The sequence below is a fragment of the Capra hircus genome, chromosome 16, assembly GCF_001704415.2.
Source record: "Capra hircus breed San Clemente chromosome 16, ASM170441v1, whole genome shotgun sequence".
Lineage (NCBI taxonomy): Eukaryota > Metazoa > Chordata > Mammalia > Artiodactyla > Bovidae > Capra > Capra hircus.
In genome coordinates this window covers 44260878-44284918 of record NC_030823.1, presented here as the reverse complement: position 1 = coordinate 44284918, position 24041 = coordinate 44260878, and the positions used below count along the sequence as shown (strand labels likewise).

At 54.6% G+C, this 24041-nt stretch overlaps 1 protein-coding gene across 2 annotated transcripts in view; it reads left to right on the top strand.

Annotated features, from left to right (window-relative positions):
* CAMTA1 (calmodulin binding transcription activator 1) overlaps positions 1-24041 on the top strand; it is a 979917-nt gene that overhangs the window by 860764 nt on the left and 95112 nt on the right. For both annotated transcript variants that reach the window (XM_018060410.1, XM_018060411.1), the window contains exons 8-9: positions 17726-17866; positions 19433-21282. In XM_018060410.1, the coding sequence (XP_017915899.1) occupies positions 17726-17866; positions 19433-21282 (1991 nt within the window). The remainder of the gene's footprint in view (positions 1-17725; positions 17867-19432; positions 21283-24041) is intronic.

Below are 24041 nucleotides of genomic sequence, written 5' to 3'. Positions count from 1 at the left end.
TGGACACAAAGAATGGAGGTGTCAGGGCTGCATCCAGAGCAGGAAGCCTGTCCCTTTTCCTGAAGACTCAGGAAAAGGGTGAGTGCTCAGCACTCAACCCCTGCTTAGCCTTGTGCAAGGCCAGCTGACGGTCCCTCAGGGACTCCTGCACCACCAACACCAGCCCAGAACAGGCTTCTAGAACCTCTGCCCTGAGCCCAGCCCCGTGCTTGGGAAAGCAGCCTGTGGGGGGAATGCTGAGTCCCCGCCCTCAGGAAGGCAAATTCAAGAGGTTGGAGGAGGCCGAAGCAGATGGACTGAGAGTGGAGTCGACGGTTCTGCCTTCAAGTACCCAGACATTCAGAGAACCTGGGGCAGAGACAGTCAGGAGGCTTCCTGTCACCCAGCCTGGATGAACATGCAGGATGGGCAAGAGGCAGGGAGGCACAAAGGAGGAAACAGGCAGAACCACACATGTGATATTGAGGTGACGTCATGCTTGAGGCTTTAAGGGCAGATTAAGTATGAAGTGATGGAAAGCATGTGGAGTCTGAGGTGACAGTCATCATGTGAGCATAGAGGCAGGAGGGCGTGTTAAGGATGGGGATAGAGGCCTGTTGAGTATGAGGTAGTAAAGGTCATGCTCAATGAGGAGGAGGCAGAATTCACGTGGAGTATAAGGGGGTGAAGAGCATTTTGAGGAAGTCATGTTGAGTGTGAGGGAGAAAGTTATGTCAAGAATGAAGTGATAAACTCCATGTTGACAGTAGGATTGGAGGCCATGTTGAGTGTGGAGAGGGGTGGAGGCCATGTTGGCAGCGAGGGTGCAGGCTATGGTGAGTGTGGAGAGGGGTGGAGGCCATGTTGGCAGCGAGGGTACAGGCCATGGTGAGTGTGGAGAGGGGTGGAGGCCATGTTGGCAGCGAGGGTACAGGCCATGGTGAGTGTGGAGAGGGGTGGAGGCCATGTTGGCAGCGAGGGTACAGGCCATGGTGAGTGTGGAGAGGGGTGGAGGCCATGTTGGCAGTGAGGGTACAGGCCATGGTGAGTGTGGAGAGGGGTGGAGGCCATGTTGGCAGTGAGAATGGAGGCCATGTTAAGTGTGGAGAGGGTAGAGGCCATCCATATTCAGTGTAGGGAGTGGAAGCCATGTTGAATAAAGGTGGGAAGAGGCCATGTCAAGTATTAGGTGATGGAAAACCATTTTGATAGTGGGTGGAGCCCATGTTGAGTGTGGAGAGGGGTGGAGGCCATTTTGGCAGTGAGGGTGAAGGCCAAGTTGGTTGTGAGAGTGGAGACCATGTTGGCAGTGAGGGTGGAAGCCATGTTGGCAGTGAGGGTGGAGGCCATGTTGAGTGTGGAGAGGGTGGAGACCATGTTGAGTGTGGAGAGGGGTGGAGGCCATGTTGGCAGTGAGGGTGAAGGCCAAGTTGGTTGTGAGAGTGGAGACCATGTTGGCAGTGAGGGTGGAAGCCATGTTGGCAGTGAGGGTGGAGGCCATGTTGAGTGTGGAGAGGGTGGAGACCTTGTTGGTAGTGAGGGTGGAGGCCATCCATATTCAGTGTAGGGAGTGAAAGTCATGTTGAGTGTAAGTGGGCAGAGGCCATGTCAAGTATTAGGTGATGGAAGACCATCTTGATAGTGGGTGGAGCCCATGTTGAGTGTGGAGAGGGGTGGAGGCCATGTTGGCAGTGAGGGAGGAGACCATGTTGGTAGTGAAGGTGGAGGCCATGTTGAGTGTGGAGAGGGTGGAGCCCATGTTGAGTGTGGAGAGGTGGGGAGGCCATGTTGTGTGTAGAGAGAGGTGGAGGCCATGTTGGCACTGAGGGTGGAGGCCATGTCAAGGATGAGGTGATGAGGACCAAGTTGATAGTGGGTGGACCCCATGTTGAGTGTGGGGATCAAATAAGCCCTCCTAGCTGTCCACAATCAATCCTCAATTACCCCCATCACCTTTGGTCCCTGGGCACCTTCAGCCTGTTGGGGTCTCCAGGAGCCAGGATCTCAGCCCCTTGCATGCATTCCTAGCCTCTGTGCAGCGGTGAGGGCAGGATAGCAGGCCGCAAAGACCCAGCAAAGGTAGGCGGCTGGAGACAGGAACCCCGGTGGTGAGGTGTGGCTGCTGCAGCAGAGACTGGAAAGAACAGAAGCTGGTCCTCAGGGGCCTCTTCCAGGAGCTCCTTGCCCTGCAGGTTAAACTAACAGTGAGCTTCCTGGGTCTTCAGAGCCCCCGCCCTTTCCTCCCCATGCCGGGGAGACCTCACTGATGTAACGCCAACCCTCGGGTTGTATAGTCAAGGCGTCTGTTGTTTTCTCATCATTTTCCAGACAAAGACCAAAGACCCAGTAAGAGGGGCGGTGTTTATTTGTTTTGCTTTTTTGCTTAGATTGTAATCCTGGTGATTATAGAACATCAGGAAGTAAAATCAACAAAGGCTTTCCTTTCTGGGCCCCCACAGCAAACCGGTTCTTGGTCGACTAGCGCCACCTGGTGGCCTGCATCAGCAGAGCAGCTCAGACGCAAGCTATCTGGAGGAGCCCTGCTCCCCAGCCTGGGGCAGGCAGGGGCCACGAGGCATCCGTGCCCGTGGACCTGGTGTCGGAGCCCTGCTCTGTGGGTAGGGGTGGGGCTGGAACAATGGGGCTCAGGAGAGCCATACTTCCCTCCCTCTCAACCCCCAACCCCACCACCCCATCCCTGCCAGTCATCTGTGGCCCACAGGGCTTGGGCGCAGACATTGTCTCAATGCCAGGAGCAGCGGTCCCCATCAGAACCTCTGGGGCAGATTGCTGTTAGGCAGACTCCTGTACCCCACTCCCACCCCTTCCCTCAACACATTCTGATTCCACAGGTCGGGACTGGGCCCTGGGAATACTTATTTTCTAACAAGCAAGATTCTCCTGCTTCTTGCAAGATTCCAGTCTAACACAGTTTCTGGCAAGAGGCCAGCCAAGGAGCCCTGCCATGGAGATCAGCGTCGGCCCCTTGGTGGAGCCACAGGCCTCCTTGAGCATCAGCTGTTTCTCAGATTCAGGTGGAAGGGAGGCTTGAGGGAATGCTGCTCTTAAACTTGCACAAAGAACGTGGTGTATCATTTCTGGCTATTTCAGGACCCCATGACATCTGGACCAAGAACATAATGGGGTCTTGCCAAACACTTATTGACTTGAAGTCATTCTGAGACTGTTAGATGGTGTTTCAGGGTACTCCAAAGAGCTCCGATCCTTTATGTCTTGGGACAGAAAGAATTCAGTGAGAGGCAAAGTGATAGATAAGAAGTGACTTATTAGAATAGAATGCTTACGAGGCTTACAAGCAGGCAGGCATGAGGGAGCTACCCTAAAAACTTACTGGTCTGCAGTTTTATAATCAAAGGAAAAGTGGGGAGGGAGAGAAAATGAAGACTACCTTCTTGCTCGTTTTTGAGTACATATCAAGCTCCTCCTCCAGGTTGAGCAGGAGAGTTTTCTTGTCCCCACACCATCAAGCCCAGACAGCATGACACTATGGAAAAATTATTTCAGGTCTCAGTACAATGAGGGTCTTTACTGTGAAATGTCATCTTTCCACAAATTATTGTTTTCTGTGTGGGCAGAGAACATGTCCTAGGGGTCATTAACTTACTGAGCTTACTGAGCAGGATGTGGGTCTCATGCCATGATTGTTTTATTGTTTGGGGTGGGGGGGGATGTTTCCTCCTTCTGCTGCATGAATTTTATTGCTAAGCAACCCTGCTTGGTCTTGTGGGTAAGCAAACCTGCTTTCTTGAGTGATCATTAGTGAGTGAAGTCGCTCAGTCGTGTCCAACTCTTTGCAGCCCCGTGGACTGTAGCCTACCAGGCTTCTCCATCCATGGGATTCTCCAGGCAAGAATACTGGAGTGGGTTACCATTTCCTTCTCCAGGGGATCTTCCCGACCCAGGGATCGAACCCAGGTCTCCCGCATTGGAGGCAGACGCTTTAACCTCTGAACCACCAGGGAAGCCCCTTTGTCCTTTTACTTAGTCCCTATTGATGAGAGACCCAAAGACACCATAAAGAGGAGCACATCTGTGTCCCCTTGGGGTACCCGGGGCCCAGGACCTAGGCTCTGTCCTAAGTGCAGAAGCATTCATCAGTGCACAGAGCCTGCAAGACCCAGAGGCTCTTCCCCCTCCTTGCCTGTGTCAGCTGGATTTGGAGTCACTGGGGGGTGGTTCATTGGTTCACAGGGGGAGTGGTTCAGTGCAGGAGGACCAGGGGAGGATTTCCCTGCCCAGCCTTGCTTGTCCCTGTGGTTAGGAGATGCTGAGATGAGGAGCTGGCAGGGTGGGTCTCCTTACGTTCACTATTCTCCACCAGCATGCCTTCTGGCACCTCTCAGCCTGGCATGAGGGAGAGCAGGCAGTGGAGAGACAGGAGAGAGACAAGGCTGACTTTTTTTAATTGAAGTATAATTTGATTTACAAGTGATGTGTTAGTTTTAGGTGTATAGCACGGTGACTTCAGTTCATTTTAGTTCAGTTGCTCTGTCGTGTACGACTCTTTGCGACCCCATGGACTGCAACACACTAGGCTTCCCTGTCCATCACCAGAGCTTACTCAAACTCATGTCCATGGAGTCAGTGATGCCATCCAACCATCTCCACTTCTGTCATCCCTTCTCCCACCTTCAATCTTTCCCAGCATCAGGGTCTTTTCCAATGAGTCAGTTCTTTACGTCAGGTGGTCAAAGTATTGGAGCACAGTGACTTAGATGGAGATATATATATATATATATATATATATATATATATATATATATATATATACATATAACAGATATAGATATCTTTCAGCTCCCGTGGTGGCTCAGTAGTAATGAATCTGTCTGAAATGCAGGAGATCTGGGTTTGATCCCTGGGTCGGGAAGATTCCCTGAAGGAAGACATGGCAACCCACTCTAGTACTCCTTCCTAGAGAATTCCATGGACAGAGGAGCCTGGCAGGCTGCAGTCCATAGGGTCACACAGAGTCGGACATGACTGAAGTGACTCAGCAGCAGCAACACTGATTTCTTCCCCGGTGGCTTTGGATATAGGGGCTTCTCTGGTTGCTCAGATAGTAAAGAATCTGCCTGCAATGCAAGAGACCAGGCTTTGACCCCTGGGTCAGGAAGATCCCCTGGAGAAAGGAATGGCTACCTACTCCAGTATTCTTGCCTGGAGAATCCCATGGACAGATGAGCCTGGCAGGCTACAGTCCATGGGGTCACCAAGAGTCGGACATGACTGAGAAACTAAACACACACACAAATAAATATATAGATATCATCACCAACTCAGTGGGCGTGAATTTGAGCAAACTCCAGGAGATAGTGAAGGACAGAGGAGCCTGTCTGTGGGGTCACAAAGACTAAGACACGGCTAAGTGACTGAACAATGACAGTAGATATAGTTACATAAGTGTGTGTGTGTGTGTGTGTGTGTGTGTGTGTGTATGTATTTCACATTCTTTTGCATTACTAATTATTACAAAATACTGAGTAAATTGTGCTATTATACATAGCAGTATGTATATGTTAATCCCCAAACTCCTAATTTATCCCTCCCTTTGGTAACCATTGGCTTCCCAGGTGGCTCAGTGGTAAAGAATCCCCCTGCCAAGGCACAAGTTTGATCCCTGGGTGGGGAAGATCCCCTGGAGAAGGAAATGGCAACCCGCGGTATTCTTGCCCAGGAGATTCCATGGACAGAGTGGCCTGGTGGGCTACAGTCCATGGGGCTGCAAAAGAGTTGGATACGACTTAGCAACTAAAGAACAACTGGTAACCATAAGTTTGTTTTCTGTGTCTGTGAATCTGTTTTGTAAATAAGTTCATTTGTATCTTTTCTTTTTAAGATTCCACAGATAAGCTATGCCATATGATATTTGTCTTTCTCTGTCTGGCTTACTTCACTTAATAGGATAGGCTGATTTTAAAACGGGCTTACTTTCTTTTCCTGCTCTGTTGGGAGAATCCAGGTGGTTTTGCAAATATGCCTTTCTCCCTCAGGCTAAATTTTATTTAGCTGATTTGGCCCCCAGACTGGAGCACTAAGAGAAATGGCTCTTTTGATTTCCTGCCTCTCCCTGGCTACTTGCCTTTCAAGGCCACTTGGGCGCCATGCACCCCCTGCTTTTACAGAATTCCCCCATTCCAACTCCACCACCCACTGATTCCACGAGCTTTGATGGGGACCTCTCTGAGGTGGTGCTGGGGTGTGCCTGACTGCCTCCTAGAGCTGACACAGCCCTGCTCTAGCTGGGGGTTGATTTTTTTTTTCAACTTGGAATTTGTTGCCAGCCTTTTAGTCCCCAGATTTTCAGCTTCCCTTTGAAGATCGAAGGTTCTGGCCCACATCGTTCGGAGCCAGGGCCAGCTACCCCGTTTCTAGGGCACCTGCCTCCTTGCAGGCACCATGTCTGAGCACACGGAGGAGGCGTCTGAACCCAGGGTCTCCCAAAAGAAAGAAGGAAACCATGCAGAAGGCCACTTGGTCCCTTCCCCCACTGCTAGTGGCCCGGAGGGGCTGGTGGACAGCTGGTCCCTCCCATCACCTCTGCCCCTGGGCAGAACCTGGGAGAAGACCATGCAGTTGAGCCCCAAAGAGAAGAAGATTCAGAGCTCATGTGGTTCCCAGGTGAAGGAGGAAATCTCAAGCTTCCTCTTCCCTTGCCAAATAGGACTTCCATTCGACATCACTAGACAATCAGAGAGCCTCAAGGGCATTCACGCTGTCACTATAGCACGAAGAATTCCCCGCCTCGGCAACAATGCCACTCAGCAAGCCAGGAGATTCTCCGAGCCTTGAATCCTCCACGATGCATATCCTTGGCCCAGTTAGCCGGGCCAGCGCAGAAACACTCAGCCAAGGCCATTTTTTAATGCCGCAGAGTCCCTAGGAGATTGCCTGTGAGGTCAAGTGCGGATGTAGAGGAAGCTCCATTTCCCCGTGGCCTGAATCTCCTGCTGTGATGCCTGAGCAACCCTAACCAGCTCCCTACTCCCCACCCGAGGTCCCTCCCACCTGGAAGAAGTCCCCAGACCCCTCTGCCTTTCCCTGTACTTGTTCACTGTCAGAACACAGCCGATGCCTCCTGGTAGAAGATGGTAAAAGGTTGGGGGGGGGCAGTGGATCTTGTGCCCCACGTCCCCAGACATTCACAACCAGGAATTACAAGCTCACTTGGGACACAGCCCACGTGTCCCCACACACATATGCCATTCAGTCCCTGCCCTGCTCAGCCTCCACACCTCTCAAGATGAGATTTCTGAAAATGTTGTCCTCAGGGCCCATAGGAGAATGAGAGTTGAGGGTGAGATGGCCAAATTGAATCGTATGTGGGTGTCTGGATATGAGAAGTTAAATCTAATGAAAATTTTATCCAGTTGAACCAAGAAATCAGAAGCTGGGCCTTTATTCCTGTCAACAAGAATACAGTGAAAATTAAACCAACGTGGCTGCCATTTCCCATTGACCTTGTTGCCATAGAGACAGCCTTCTAGTGTCAACAACTGGGAGACATCTGAACGGGCTCATTCAGGCCCCGAGAGGCACATGAGGGCCCCTCTCCAGCCCACCTCTGTCACGTGGTTCTTCTGTGGGATGACCACATTTCTGGGTTGCCTGGGAGCCTCCAGGGGACACCATTGTCCAGACAAATTATCACAGTGCTCGTTTTGGTCTCCAAGGTGACCTGTAGGGACAGCAGTTAAACGGTCGCCTCTGGGGGTCTTTATGGAGAGTTGAGTCCCTGAGCGGGAACTGAATGAGCCTAGGTTGATGGCAGCCAGGAGAAAGGTCCCCTCCAGAAGCCTCTATCAAGAGGTGGGAGGATTTTCTTTGTCACCAACATGCCACTTGTCACCTGCTCACCATAGCGCCACGCAATCTCCTCCTATGTAAAGGCCGAATATCCATCCCAGCAGGTGCCATCTTTGTTGTTGCCGTGGTGACCCAAGCTCCAGTTATCCTTCCAGAAGTTACTGCCCCACAGAGCAAAGGAGGGCAGGCAGTTGCTCTCCCCAGGTCCCAGTGCCACTGTGGGGTGAGGGGACTTCCAGAGTACTTCTCTAATTCTTTTCCAAAGTGTTCCAGGAATGACATTTCAGAGCAGAAACGGTCACCTCACTCAGGGCCATCAACCCTGTCCTGCTCAGACCTCCTGTGGATGCCACCCAATCAGAACCCAGGTTGTGGGGGCCCGTTTTTTACTTCAAGTCCTGTGGGGAACAGACGTGTCATCAGGCGAACCCTTGAGAGGCACCAATTTTACAGACAAGGAAACTGAGGCCAAGAGGAATCAAAGATCAGCCCAAGATCACATGCATGTGAGGAAAAGAGCTGCAGCCCCTGGGGCCCATGACCCCCTGGCCAGCGTGGTCCCTGCCGACCTGAATCCCACAGGTTCTGGACGTTCCTGAATCCCAGCCCTTCTTTTTTGTACAGCTGGCTGGGCACTGAACTCACAAGTTTTCCTGGCCCTTCAGGAAATTTCCACCACTGCCCAGGGTCCCCACAGAGAGAAGAAATGTTTGAGACTTCTGCAGACAACCAAGATGGCTACCCCTGGACCCCTACCCCTACCTGCCACCCCCTCCTGTGACTCCATGGATGCCTTCTGCACCCCACCCCACCCCCAGTGACGAGAAATCCAAGCAAGGAGACAAATGCTGCCCCCATAAATCCCACATTTTCCAGAAATGTGGAATTCCAGTCTTTTTTCAGGCTCCCTGTCTTTCATAGAAATTTCCTGAAAACTCATCAGCAAAGATCGGTATAGTCAAAGCTATGGTTTTTCCTAGTAGTCCTGTACAGATGTGAGAGCTGGACCATAAAGAAGGCTGAGTGCCGAAGAACTGATGCATTCGAACTGTGATGCTGGAGAAGATTCTTGAGAGTCCCTTAGACAGCAAGGAGATCAAACCAGTTAATCCTACAGGAAATCAGCCCTGAATATCATTGGAAGGACTGATACTGAAGCTGAAGCTCCCCTACTTTGGCCACCTGATGCGAAGAGCTGGCTCATTGGAAAAGACCGTGATGCTGGGAAAAAATGAGGGCAGGACGAGAAGGAGATGACAGAGGATGAGATGGTCAGATGACATCACTGACTCCATGGACATGAGTTTGAGCAAGCTCTGGGAGATGGTGTAGGACAGGGAAGTCTGGCCTGCTTCTGTCCATGGGGTCACAAAGAGTCAGACATGACCTAGTGACTGAGCAGCAACATTCCAGTGGGCTGCAATGAGCAAGGCCAGGCACACCTCCAGGGGCCCCAGCAGTCTTTGTCTTGGTGCTGAGATGTTCTCCTTGCACGGACTCCCCCTTTCTCTTCCAAGAGCAGGTGCACAGCAGGCCCTGCCTCCCGCTTCCTGCCCCGCCCCTGGGAGTCCAAGGCAGGCTTCCTCTGTCCTGGCCTGGGTGGCACGGTCAGCTCTGGGCTGCACATTCCCACCCTGCTGCCCAGCTGGCCCGGTCCCAGGTGAGGATGATCTTGAAGGAAGAGCCAGAGGCTTTAGAACTTCTGTCCCCTCCCCACCCCCAGCCCACCTGGCCCTTCTGAGAAAACCGGCCCCATCCAGAGTCAGAAAGGGCAGAAGACAGCAGGGCGGGCAGTGAGGGAACAGCCCCTAGCCCAGCCCCAGGGGCGGTCTGAGTTTCCTGCACACTCACCAGCCCCTAGGAAATCTGAACCCATCTCTCTAGGACGTGAAGCCAGTGGAAGGAACGGCTGACCTTCTGATAGGCATTGCCCTCCCTTCTCCACCCGTACTGAACCATCCAAGTCATTCCTTGGTCTGGGAGGGATGCAGGCTGGGAAGACCCATGGGAGGCAGATGGCCCAGCGGACCGCTACAACCCCTCCCCACCCCCACTTATCTGCTCTGTGACCTTGGGCAAGTGACATAACTTTCTTGAGTCTCACATTAATAACATGGGACAGTAATGATGCTTCAAAGGTTATTGAGAGATGAGAGATTACATCTCTCGACCAATGAACCTCAAATTCCCAGCATCAGTTTCCCTAAATGAGAGAACACAGATCTGAGCCCCACCTCAGAATCTCTGATTTATCATTGGGCCAGTGAGGGGATGTGCATTCTGACGTATTTCCAAGTGATTATACCATGGCTTGGACCACACTTTGAGAACCATTGCCCAATGCCCTGTCCACAGTAGATACTCAATCCAGGGTAGATATTATTGTGATTTATTTCTTTTTAAAATGGAATTAACACAGAAAGAACCTAAAAAATTGCTTGGCATGTAGTGTAAGTTCAGTAAACATTTTTTGTTGTTGTTGTTGTTATTGAGATGCGAGCTATGCTTCCAGTTCATTGGGAGAATTAATGAATGGATAAAACAAAAAGAGAGCAGTGCTGGAGAGGGTATGAGTGGCTGAGAACCTACCCATTCAGTCATTCACTCCACCCATGTTCACTGTCTTTTATTTTGGCGGGGGGGGGGGGGTGTCCAAAATCACTGCAATGGTGACTACAGCTATGAAATTTAAAGACACTTGCTCCTTGGAAGAAAAGTTATGACAATCCTAGACAGCATATTAAAAAGCAGAGATTTTACTTTGCTGACAAAGGTCCATCTAGTCAAAGCTATGGTTTTTTCCAGTAGTTATGTATGGATATGAGAGTTGGACTATAAAGAAAGCTAAGTGCCGAAGAATTGATGCTTTTGAACTGTGGTGTTGGAGAAGACTCTTGAGAGTCCCTTGGACAGCAAGGAGATCAAACCAGTCAATCCTAAAGGAAATCAGTCCCAAATATTCATTGGGAGGACTGGTGCTGAAGCTGAAACTCCAACACTTTGGCCACCTGATTCGAAGAATTGACTCATTGGAAAAGATTCTGTAGCTGGAAAGATTGAAGGCAGGAGGAGAAGGGAACAACAGAGGATGAGATGGTTGCATGGCATCACCGACTCAATGGACATGAGTCTGAGCAAGCTCCAGGAGCTGATGATGGACAGGGAAACCCGGCGTGCTGCAGTCCATGGGCTCACAAAGAGTCAGACACAACTGAGCGACTGAACTGAACCGATGTTCACTGAGCATCTTCTGTGTACCAGGAATCATTCAAACCATGGGGGAATAGAACAGGTCCCTTCAACAACATCCTGTCCCCATGATTCAGACTCTGGCTTTAGTGGGGACCAGAGCTGGAGTAACCAGGAGGGCCTCCAGGGCGAGGTGACCCTTGAGCTGGCATGTGTGGGATGGAAGGGTAAGATTTAGATGTTCATGGACAGATGAATGGATAAAGAAGCTGTGGTACATATATACAATAGAATATTAGTCATAAAAAGGAATACACTGGAGTCAGTTCCAGTGAGGCGGATGAACCTAGAGCCTATTATACAGAGTGAAGTAGGTCAGAAAGAGAAAAACGAATATTGTATATTAATGCATATATGTGGAATCTAGAAAGATGGTACTGATGAGCCTATTTGCAGGGGAGCAGTAGAGACACAGAACAGACTTGTGGACACAGGGGCAGAAGAAGAGGGTGGGAAGAATTGAGAGGGTAGCATTGAAGCATACACTGCCGCTGAGTCGCTTCAGTCGTGTCCGACTCTGTGCGACCACACAGACAGAGGCCCACCAGGCTCCCCCGTCCCTGGGATTCTCCAGGCAAGAACACTGGAGTGGGTTGCCATTTCCTTCTCCAATGCATGAAAGTGAAAACTGAAAGTGAAGTCGCTCAGTCGTGTCCAACTCTTCTCGACCCCATGGACTGCAGCCCACCAGGCTCCTCCATCCATGGGATTTTCCAGGCAAGAGTACTGGAGTGGGGTGCCATTGCCTTCTCCGAAACATACACTACCATGTGTAAAATAGATAGCCGGTGGGAATTTCCTATATGACTCAGGGAGCTCAAGCCCAGTGCTCTGCGACAACCTAGAGGGATGGAATGACTGATTCATGGTGATGTATGGCAGAAACTACCACAGTATTGTAAAGCAATTGTGTTGTTGTTCAGTCACTAAGTCTTGTCTGACCCTTTGCGACCCCATGGACTGCAGCACAGCAGGCTTCCCTGTCCTTCACTGTCTCCCAGAGTTTGCTCAAATTCATATCCATTTAGTCGGTGAGGCTATCTAACCATCTATCCTCCAATTAAAAATCAGTAAATTTTTAGAAAGTGAAAAAAGTAAAAGGCAGCAGCAAAAGTGAGGTCAAAAGCTCAGCCTCTGGGCTCTGGCGCCAAATCCAACCTCAGAGACAGAGTTTTGTGTAAAGTAGAAAAGAATAGCTTTTTTGCTTCGCCAGGGAAAGGGGGACACAACAGGCTCCTGCCCTGTAAACCTGTGTGTCCTCACCCAGGAGGATCTGGTGAGGAGTCTTATAGCGTTGATTCAAGGGTGGGCTTGCTGACAACAACAGGCTGTGTGCAGGGTCTGTGCGGGCCCTCCGGGCTGCTCTCGGGTGATCTTGATGAGCTCCTCTGATTTCTCCCCTCTGGTCTCAGGTGATTCCTTGCCTGTTCCTCCCTTGATAGCAACTGTTTGAATCTGCCCTTTGGGACTCAGGGAAGGTCATGGAGACTGGAGTCTGCTCCCTACAAACAAAGAGTGGGGAGCAGAGGGGAACCCAGGAGCCCGACAGAGTCCTGCTCAGTTTCAAAAGGAGGCATTTCAGAAAGATCTCAGGGCCCCTTGAACGTACACACCCTATGTGTGCAGCAGAAAGGGCAGGGTGGGTCTCTCCTGGCTGGTAGAACTCTAGCCAGGGAGCCTGGGGAGGGGGCAGCCTGAGCCCTGATGGCATATGGGTCGCTCAGTCGTGTCCGACTCTTTGCCACCCTGTGGACTGTAGCCTTCCAGGCTCCTCTGTCCATGGGATTTCCCAGGCAAGAATCCTGGAGTGGGTTGTCATTTCCTCCTCCAGGGGATCTTCCCAACCCAGGGGATGAAAGCTGCATCTCCTGCAGCTTCTGTATTGGCAGGTGGATTCTCTACCACCAGGCCACCTGGGAAGCCCAAGCCCTGATGGAAACTCTTAATGTATTCATTGGTCATCTGGGGCTGCCATAACAGAGCACCACAGCCTGGGCGGCTTGAGCCATAGGAATCTATTTCTCATATTCTGGAGGCTAGAAGTCCAAGGTCAAGGTGTGGGCAGGGCTGGTCTCCAGGGAGGCCCCTCCCCTTGGCTGACAGAAGGCCACCTTCCTGCTGTGTCCTCACATGACTTCCGTGTGCTCACTCCCCATGTCTCTTCCTCTTCTTATAAGGACATCAGTCCTATTGGACTAGGATCCACCCTTGGGACTTCATCTAACCTTAATTAACTCCTGAAAGGCCCTATCTCCAAATATACTCAAATTTGAGGTCAAGGTTTCAAAATTAAGAATTTGGGATACACATTTCTGCCCACAATGGGTGACAGGGCAGCTCAGTGTGGGGTCAAGTTAAGTCTGCCTGGCCAAAGCTCTCCACCACCACTGCCCAAAAATTGGGAAGGAGCAGACATAACGCTTGTCTAACAGCCAGCCCCTGGCAGGGGCAGGGGGGCCTCACCCCAGCACCTTCCCCAGCCTTGCCTCCAGATCTCAATTACACTCTTCCTGGTGGTTGGCCACCTCTCGGGTGAATTGCTCATCTGAAGATACCCTCCAAAGCGTGGCGCCATGCTGTTGTCATTGATTTCATTTTGATTATTCAGGTTAATGTTCCTGCGGCTGCCCAGCTGCAGGAGGTCGTTAGGATGGGCCTTGTGGATAGGCCAGGTCAACGCTGTCAGCTCACAGACCAGTCCTCCCACCGGGCCTGCTGTAAGCCGCCCGGCACAGCCAGTGTGTGGTTCCCTGGGCAGCAGCAAGACTGTGGCAACACTGCAGGAGTGCCCTGCCACACCCCACTTTCTGCTGGCCATTGTGGCACTCTGGCCACTTCCTGTCCTGTGCAGGCCTGTGAGGAATCACCCACGCCCACCTTCCCCATCTCTGGTGCCCCCTGCCCCAGCCTTCCTGGGCACATCATCTGAGCAGCCAGGGAGCATCCCGGCCTCCTCGTGTATGGGTGGCTATAGAGGGCCCCCTCTGCCTGGAATTCGGCAGGAAACACTCAGCCTCCTCCTCTGCCCCAGGAAGGGCTGCCAACTGTGGTCTGCGAATAGGGACCCCTGAGCCCTTGGGAGAGCAGAGGGCACAAGGTGGCCCAGAACCACCATAAGGTGACTTGGGGGGGAGGGGGAATTCCCTCTTCTCTTTCTGTACCCCCCCCACCCCAGGTCATGACCTTACCATTCACCAACTGTACTTTCAATGCAGTTTCCCTTTCGCTGCTTTTATGAAGGGGGAGGGGCGGTGGAGGGGGAGGGGCCAGTGCACGTGTAGTAACCTTCCTTCCGCAGAGCTCTCTTTTCCCCATAGAAGTCTCCTTTCCCGCTGATTCATTACGTGTTGAGAAGCGGAGCGTGACATGTTAAAAGCCGTCTTGATAGTATTTGATATTCAGTACTAACAGCTCACCACCTCCAAGGAGGGGGCTTCCTCCCCGCCCCCACTGGAGTGGGAGGGAGACAATTTGCATATTGGATGTGCTAAGACAGTAGGCAATTTGCATTTAGCATCCAGAAATTCTCTGCTAGCAATCTGTCACCCTTCACTGGGTTTTCATTTTATAACCTTTACAACATAAGGAGATGAGCAAGAGGCAGAGAGAACTCGGGAGCCGCACCCCCATGGGGGCCAGGGGAGACTGGTCTCAGTGGCAGTTGTCAGCACAGGGGGTCCTGGTCAGAAATGCCAGAACATTCCAGCAAATGTGACTGCCGATCTGGGGACTAGCGAAGCCACCCAGCCCCAGGACCTCAGAGCTTTGGGTAGGGAGTTGCCAAGTGGCCAGATGCCAAGAGGGGTTGCCTGAGTCCAGCTCATCTCCCCAGAGATTCAAGTTCAGACTCATGGAAGGTTTTCTCTGAGAACACCTGGTCTGGCTTTGCAGTGAGCACCTGCTCCAAGCCCTCCCACAAGGAAACACACTGCAAGGAGCTCTGGAGATGTTTCTGGTCCCAGGTTTGCAGAACCTGCAGGCTCTGGGCCTAGGACAGAGCTCTATGACTGTCGTCCTGACTGCAAGGGAGGAACTCCTGCAGGACTTTAGAAACAAGCCAGAGCACCCCCTCTGGAACCCCCACGCTGGGGCAGGGAACGGAGAGCTGGAAGGCCACCTGTGTGTACCACAGTTCAAGGAAAGGGGTCCTGAGTCCTGCCCTCTGGGCCCCACCCTGTCCCCCAGCTTCTGTTTTCTCATCTATAAATTGAGGATTCTGGAAAAGGTCCTGAGCCAAGGGAGATCCTGGGAATGGGTGTCAGGCCCTGACCCCAATTCCCACCTGAGCCAGGCCCCTTCCACTGTGATCCATTTTCCATAGTGGATTTCTAGGCAGAGGTTATTTGAGAAAAGCACTCCAAGACTATGATGGGGTTTGCAAACCTCTGGCCTGGGCTCTGCCAGGCAGGAGGCCCTGAGTCAGCAGGAGCTCAAACCTCCTGGGGCTGCTGGAGAATTTCCCAGGGGATCCCAAGGGGCGACGCCATCCACCTGCGGAAAGGTGGGCTATAAATCCCTGACCCCTGAACGTCACCATCACAAAGAGTTCTGAACAGGCACCCATGGCTTCAAATCCAGGCAGCTGAGCTAGCTTGGAGCAGAAGCCACTCAGCCAGTACCCTGTCTCAATGACCCGTCACAATTCAGGACCCGCCCGGCGCAGGGCCATGGCCCTAGTGCTGTCGAAGGTGCAGGAAGCAGAGGAGCCAGAGGCTCATCAGAATGGAGTGGGGGACAAGGATGCTGGACAAACACCTGGGACAGGTGCACACAGAAGAAAAGCGGTGCTCCCGAGGGAGTCCCAGGGGATCACAACACTCACACACGGGATTTCTTTGAAAAACCACTCAAGTTCTACAGGAAGGTGCTGACAAGCAGCAGAGACGTGAGATGGACAGCACCGTGGAGTTCTCCCTGCCCGTTCCAAGGCTGAGCCGCCTGTGGATGTCCCGGCCTGTTCGCCTAGCATCACCGACCTGCAGGGCAGGGCCAGCATCCTGTGTTGTGTGTTGCCACCACTGCTTCACCGTTAACGGTGATGACAACAGCTACTCTTGGTGGGGACCGCGCAGAGTACCAGGCAGGAGATCGGGGTTTCTCCCAGGCCATCCTGTGAGGTGGCTACTCTTGTATTCCCATTTTACAGAAGAGGAAACTGAGGCTCAGAGAAGTTTAGTGACTTGCCCAAATTCACACTGCAAGTAGAGACCAAAGCCTGGGCTCCAATCCAGGTCTGAATCCAATCCACCTCCCACCTGCTCTCTGTTAGTCATTCAGTCGTGTCTGACTCTTTGTGATCCCGCGGACTGTAGCCCACCAGGCTCCTCTGTCCAGGGAATTCTCCAGACAAGCATGCTGGAGTGAGTTGCCATTTTCTACTCCAGGGGATCTTCCCGACCCAGGGATCAAACCCAGGTCTCCTGTATTGCGGGCAGATTTTTTACTGTGTCACCAGGGAAGTTACCTGCTGTGTAGACTTTCCCAATGTGTTTCCTTATGCCCCTCACAAAGCAAAGGAAGGCTTTGCAAGTTGTGATAGTTCTTTGCCTGGAGTTCACGTGGGACCAGCTTAACCAATGGAGAAAGGAAACTGTTCTTGCCTGGCAAAGCCCCTGGTCTCTCCCTACTCTGACCCTGTGCCCTGATGCCCTGCTCCTCTTCCCAGACTATCAGCTCCCACCATCCCCTCTTCAGAGGGACCTGGGTCCCTCCTGCAACCCCCAGTACCAGCCCCAAGCCTGGGGCTGTGAATTCACTGCCTCTGGGCCCGGGCCCCCGGAGCCACCAGAGAGAGCTGGACTGTGCCACGTGCCGCGTTTCGGCCGGGTCTGCTCCAGCTTAAAAAGGACAACAGGGCAAGCGGGCGTGAAGCTCAGTCAGTCCACACACTCAGCCAGGCAGGTCGTTTATTTCAGACTCCAGCCCCGTCCTGCCAGGCAGGTGGGGAGCCTACCCTCAGCCATCCCAGGCCCCGACTCCAACACCAGGGATGGCAGTGGTCCAGGGTAGAGGAGGGCAGAGCCGAAACTGCACGGTGGTCATCCAGGTGGCCAGTCATCATCAGTGGGCACCCACTGTCCAGGCCACGTGGGCCCTTCGGTCCATCCCCTTCTCCCCCAGCTCAATCTGCAGCCCCTTGAGGCCGAGAAGTCTGGTGAGAGCAGGAAGCTGTAGTGCCCCTTCCACCAGGGTTGGCCGTCCATCCTGCTGGGAGCCAGACCCCCCAGCCACCATCTCTCCTCTACATCTCCACAGCCTGCACTCTAGGGAGGTCCCTCAGCCTCCCAGACCTCTCCTTCCCCACACCCTCATTCTCTGTCCCTCCACTCCACGACCCCTTGAAGAACCACGGTATGCACTTGAGCTTTACAAAACCAAAAGTGACTCTCTGGGCCATCCCTCCCCACTGCAGGAATGGGAGATATGGCGGGGGCAGGAGTGGAGAGCACGGAGCTCCCCAGGGGAGGGGCTGTGATGGAGCAGCCTGGTTTCCCCCTCTCTTGCCTCCCTTCTCCCTTCCTGCGGGCATCGCTTTGTGGTGCTTGGAGTCAGCCTGCCAGCAGAAAGAGGGCCACGCTCCGGGAGGGCTCAGGCCCCATCCTTCCCATGACCTCCCCCAGGCACAGGTGGCCTCTGACCTCACCCCCCTCTCCCACCTCTCTCTCCACAGTCCACGGCATCAAGTGGACGTGCAGCAATGGGAACAGCAGCTCGGGCTTCTCGGTGGAGCAGCTTGTGCAGCAGATCCTCGACAGCCACCAGACCAAGCCGCCGCCGCGGACTCACAACTGCCTCTGCACCGGCAGCCTGGGTGAGCCAGGCCACCAGCGGGCATGTAGGCGAGGGGCGCTCCCAGGCAGTGGGTGTGATGTCCAGGAGGGGAGGGGAGTCAGCCACGAGCCAGGCCACAGCACCCATGGCAACTCTCCTTCATCCTGCCTGGCTAGGCTGGTGGGGCTGGTGAGGCTGGTGAGGCTGGTGGGGCTGGTGGGACTGGCGAGGTTGGCAGAGCAGCCCCCTTTGGGCAGGAGAAAACAGTCTCCAGATAAACACCTCCTTTTGGGACTGTGAGCAGCACAGTCAGGAGTGCGTGGGGTTGAGCCACCGTCCACATCCACCTGCCCCAGGTGCCTTCCAGGCCTCAGGATCTCAGGCATCAGAGGCAGGAGCCAGGTCCCCGGGGCACTGGGCCAACAGAGGCTTTTCCAGGGAGTCAGCCTTGAGTCAGTAGGACCGCTCAAGCTAAACCTCTCGCTTTCACCTCTGCCTCCTCCAAGAACACAGTGTCCTGCACCCCCATCTTGAGTGTCTTTGCTTCTGATAATGGTATTTGCTCTTTGAAATGTAGTTCTTCACTCCCTAGCTGCCTTAATTAGCTATTTCCATTAGAGGGTCATGCTGCTTCTCTGAGAACTCTTCATGCATTTAGGAATCTTAGTGAGGCTGGAACAAGATCAGGGGAGAATCCACCCTTTCATCAAAAGCAGCATCACCCTTATCAGACGGAATGAAAACTACCGAGGAGTGGAGGCCTGGGGGTAGACCCCTGAGAGCAGCTTGCTCAAAATGCTCAGAGCCCAAGGCTCTTTCTTTTCCGCCACTCAACTGAGAGCTAGGGCTCCATCCTTGCTCAGGTCTTAGAAGGATCTCACCCTACAAAGAGCCAAGGACAGACTCAGACTAGCTAAACAGGAGGTGGTGGCCCCAAAAAACCTTTCTGCCTCTGGAATGAAGTCTAGAACCCTCTTTGGTCCTGGGGCCTAAAAGCTAGTCCAGGAGGAGTTCATTGCTTTCCACCTCCTTCCCAGTCAACCCCCCTCCCCACCCCCCACCCCCCAACCCCTGCCCCCGGCCACACACAACACCATCAACCTCTGGCTTTCAGTCCCAGAGGGGCTTGCTGGGCAGTCATGGAAAATTTAGTGGGAGGGGAGAGGGCCCCGGTCAGCATCCCAGACTGAGCCCCTCTTGCCAGCAAGGCCCAGTCCAGTAAGTGAATGCTTCTGAGGGTGGGAAGGATTTTCCTAGAGGATGACATTCTCCCCAGCCCCACTTCCCGACCATGCGCTGGGGCGCTTTGATTACTATTTGAAAAGACTATTTGGGACAAAGAGTCCAGGTCGGGAAGATGGTTTCGGAGGGCATGTGAGAACCCAGGTGGGGTAAGTTGGCCCGACACCCTGAGGGTCTGTCCCATGCCAGCCTTGGGGGCGGGTGGGGAGAAGGGCCTGCCTGGACTCCCAGGCTGGGCTCTGCCTGACCCCAGCGCTCAGGGACAGGGCCCCACCGCAGCCCCCGCTCTGACTCTCTGGTGCGTGTGCATGTATGTGTACCCGTGTGTGTGTGCGCGTGTGTGTTGTGCTTGCAATCTCCACAGGAGCGGGCAGCAGCGTGCACCACAAGTGTAACAGTGCCAAACACCGCATCATCTCGCCGAAGGTGGAGCCGCGGGCGGGGGGGTACGGGGGCCACGCGGAGGTGCAGCACAATGACGTGTCGGAGGGCAAACAGGAGCACAGCCACCACGGCAAGGGCTCGAGTCGAGAGAAGAGGAACGGCAAGGTGGCCAAGCCCGTGCTGCTGCACCAGAACAGCACGGAGGTCTCCTCTACCAACCAGGTGGAGGTCCCCGACACCACCCAGAGCTCCCCCGTGTCCATCAGCAGCGGGCTCAATAGCGACCCGGACATGGTGGACAGCCCCGTGGTCACGGGCGTGTCCAGCATGGCGGTGGCGTCCGTGATGGGGAGTTTGTCCCAGAGCGCCACAGTGTTCATGTCCGAGGTCACCAACGAGGCCGTGTACACCATGTCCCCCACCACCGGCCCCAACCACCACCTCCTCTCGCCCGACGCCTCTCAGGGCCTCGTCCTGGCTGTGAGTTCTGACGGCCACAAGTTCGCCTTCCCCACCACGGGCAGCTCGGAGAGCCTGTCCATGCTGCCCACCAACGTGTCCGAAGAGCTTGTCCTCTCCACCACCCTTGATGGGGGCCGGAAGATTCCAGAAACCACCATGAACTTTGACCCCGATTGTTTCCTCAATAACCCAAAGCAGGGCCAGACATATGGGGGCGGAGGCCTGAAAGCCGAGATGGTCAGCACCAATGTCCGGCACTCGCCACCCGTGGAGAGGGGCTTCGGCTTCACCACCGTCCTGACCAAGGAGATCAAGACCGAAGACACCTCCTTTGAGCAGCAGATGGCCAAAGATGCCTACTCCTCATCTGCGGCGGCTGCAGCATCCAGCTCCCTCACCCTGACCGCCGGCTCCAGCCTCCTGCCATCGGGCGGTGGCCTGAGCCCCAGCACCACGCTGGAGCAAATGGACTTCAGTGCAATAGACTCCAACAAGGACTACACGTCCAGCTTCAGCCAGACGGGCCACAGCCCCCATGTCCACCAGACCCCTTCCCCAAGCTTCTTCCTGCAGGATGCCAGCAAGCCCCTCCCCATTGAGCAGAACGCCCACAGCAGCTTGAGTGACTCTGGGGGCACCTTTGTGATGCCCACGGTGAAAACGGAGGCCTCATCACAGACCAGCTCTTGCAGCGGCCACGTGGAGACGCGGATCGAGTCCACATCCTCCCTCCACCTCATGCAGTTTCAGGCCAATTTCCAGGCCATGGCAACGGAAGGGGAGGTCACCATGGAGACCTCGCAGGTGGCCGAAGGGGGTGAAGGCCTCATCAAGTCCGGGGAGCTGCAGGCTTGTAGCTCTGAGCACTACCTGCAGCCAGAGCCCACCGGGGTGATCCGCAGTGCCGGGGGCGTCCCCCTCCTCCCGGGCAATGTGGTGCAGGGGCTCTACCCCGTGGCCCAGCCCAGCCTGGGCAACGCCTCCAACATGGAGCTCAGCCTGGACCACTTTGACATCTCCTTCAGCAACCAGTTCTCCGACCTGATCAATGACTTCATCTCCGTGGAGGGGGGCGGCGGCACCATCTACGGGCACCAGCTGGTGTCAGGGGACGGCACAGCACTCTCGCAGTCGGAGGATGGGGCCCGTGCCCCCTTCACCCAGGCCGAGATGTGCATCCCTTGCTGTAGCCCCCAGCAGGGGAGCCTGCAGCTGAGCAGCGCCGAGGGCGGGGCCGGCACCATGGCCTACATGCATGTCGCTGAGGTGGTCTCGGCCGCCTCGGCCTCGGGCACCCTGGGGATGCTGCAGCAGAGCGGACGGGTGTTCATGGTGACCGACTACTCCCCGGAGTGGTCTTACCCAGAGGTAAGCTGCCACTGCCGTCACCACCCCTCACCTGCCCTACCTGCCCACCTGCCCACCTGCTTCACCTGCCAACCTCCCCACCTGCCTCACCTGTCCCACCTGCCTCACCACCTGCCCACCTGCCAGCATGCAGCAAGAGATGCTTGTCTGCATGTGGCTGCCCTCCCCTTGAAGTTTTGGGTGGTGCAGACCAAGTCCCCTCCCTCTGTCCCCATGGCACTAGAAATACCCCCACCTCTCTCGAGGAGTGTTCCCGATTCTCACGGGAGCAGGGGTCTCCTCGGAGGCCAGGTGGCCCCCCCAGTGGGGCCAGGATCAGTGTTTGCTGTCACCACTGTCACCTGGCTGATGTGTTAAGATTCCATCCATGTTTTGCTTTGTCTGTTTTTTTTTTGGAAAAAGCATCCTACGGCTGCTGGAAAACCATTTGAAAATCCACCGTCACCACCATAGACCGTCTGTATCCATTGCTTCTGATTTGTTTCACAAAACAAAAATTCCCATCAAATTGAGAGGGAGGGTACAGTTTCTGAAGAGTCATCTGTGAGATTTGGGGTATATCCAGCCTCAACAAGATCAGAGGCATGTTACATGACCCAGGCTCTCCCGCCTGTGACCTCAGCCCCCTCCTTGGGTCTGTCCTCAGTTTCTGGGGGCTGAGATCTGATGTTGAGAATCACTGCTCCAAAGCCCAGGACCACAGGAAACCCAGGTCTTCCAGGCTGGTACAGGTGATGAAGGAAGGAACCTTTGCTTTTCCTGTGAAGTAGGATGGCATAGGAAAGGGACGGAATGGCCCGAGCCTTCCCTAACCCCCTGCTGCCCACTAGGCCATGCCCCTGCTCCCTCCCAGGCCACCTGCCAGGTACTTGGGGCCCAGATTGGCACTTTCTCCCCAGGCTGCAGGCAGCTGCCCATGGCTCTGTTGGCTCCACTGACACGTTGCCTAGCTGCCGGGGCAGGGGCTGCTACCAGGACACCGAAGGAAGGGTGCTCCTAAAAGACCCTGAAGCTCACGGGGTCACCAAAAGGCAGTGATGCACACCCCAGAAAAACATCTTCCAGCACAGGCAGGGCAGGGATGCTGGCTAAACAGACCCCAGGCGCTGGTAGGGGCTTCCGAGATGATGCTTGTGCTGGGACAGAGCTAACGGGGTTCCCTGAGAAATGAAACTCTCCTGAGAGCCTGTCTCTGCTTCTGAGGCTCCCCCAGGCCCTGGTGAAAGGGCCAGTGATGCCCAGAGTGGAGGACACTTCTCAGGGGTCCACTTCTGGGTGTCAATCCTGGCTCTGCTGTGACTCTCCCTCCCTGTGACTCAGCTTCCTCACCCATCAGGTGGAAGTGAAAACAGTGCCTGCCTCGGGGTGAGGCGAGGCGCCAGAAGGGCTTGGTAAAGTCTTTGTCCCATAGCAAATAATCAGTAGTTTATTATTACGTTACTGGGTATTACTCTGTGGCCCTCACAGCTCATGGCCCAGGCTCCTCTCCGTGTCCTCCTGCCGTGGCCATGGTGCTCACTGTGCACAAATGTCCTGGCTCTCAGATGCCACATCAGCCCAGGTAGTGACCCCACCTTGGGACAGGAGCTCCCCAGAGATACAGCAGGTATCAGAGCAGTGCTGGGTCCACAGGCAACAGGCGCTTCAAAGCTCAGGTGTCTAGAGGTGGCTCCCCTATGTGGTGAGGAGCACGGGGCTGGGAGCGCACAGTCCGAATTCAAATCCTGTCCCCTGCTGCCTGGCCGGTGGTGACTTCAGCCAAGGTGGCTTGCTTTCCTGTCTTCCTTACTGGGGTGTTGTCAGGACTCAGTGAACAGCTCCAGGAGCGCCTGCCTCTTCTGCCCACATCCATGGGCACCCCCACTCATGGGCGCCCCCCAATCCCCGCGGTCGCTGTAAGACCTCAAGATTCTGACTCAGTTTACCCTTAGTGTGGCTCAGGGTGACCCTGTCCCTCTGGAGAGATAGATCAGCTCAGCCCAGCAGCTGCCCCCCCCCAACCCCCATGGGGCTTAAGACTGCAATTCAGAGAAGCCAAGAGGGAGCCCTGGGACTGGGGCCTGGGAAGGTCAGAGCTGGGAGTTGGGGTGCTGCCTCCTGGGCCTGACTCTGAAGCCTGCCTTCTGGGCCTCAGTGTCCTCTGAGCAGGGTGGCCTCAAGGCCCAAGTCCACAACCTTGGGATCCGGTCCTCAGCAGGAAGTGAAGGGTTTTACCCCTGTGCTTGGCCTGTGAGCTGGCTACACATCCCAAGGCCCTGGGACCTGTGGGCACTGGTCAGGGGCCCTTGGCTAGCCTGGCCCTCTCCTTCCAGTATCCAATCGCTGGCCTGAGGATCCCTGAACTGTATCTCGGAGAAGGTCAGTTCAGCAGCTCGCCACGAGAGGGCGGCACGGGAACAGAAAAGGAATGACGGCCCGGGTGCCTGGTCTGCATTGCAGGCAGATTCTTTACTGTCTGAGCCACCAGGGAAGCCCCTCCGGGAGGGAGCAGCCAGCCTCCTTTTGCAGAAGCTCTCGTTGCTTCCAGCTACGCAGAAACAAAAGCAGCTCAGACTCAATTTGATTTGGGAAATGGGCAAATGCCACCCAGCCAGGCGCTTTGGAGCCCGATGTGGTGGCTTGGGGAGGCCTCTTGCAGAGGCTCCAGCGGGTCTGCAGCTACTTCCTCCCCCTGCCTGGTCCAGCAGCAGGGACTGCCCCTCCTGGGTTCTCCTGCAGGAGACAGCATCTTCCCCGCTGTCCCCCTTCCCTCCTCCCAT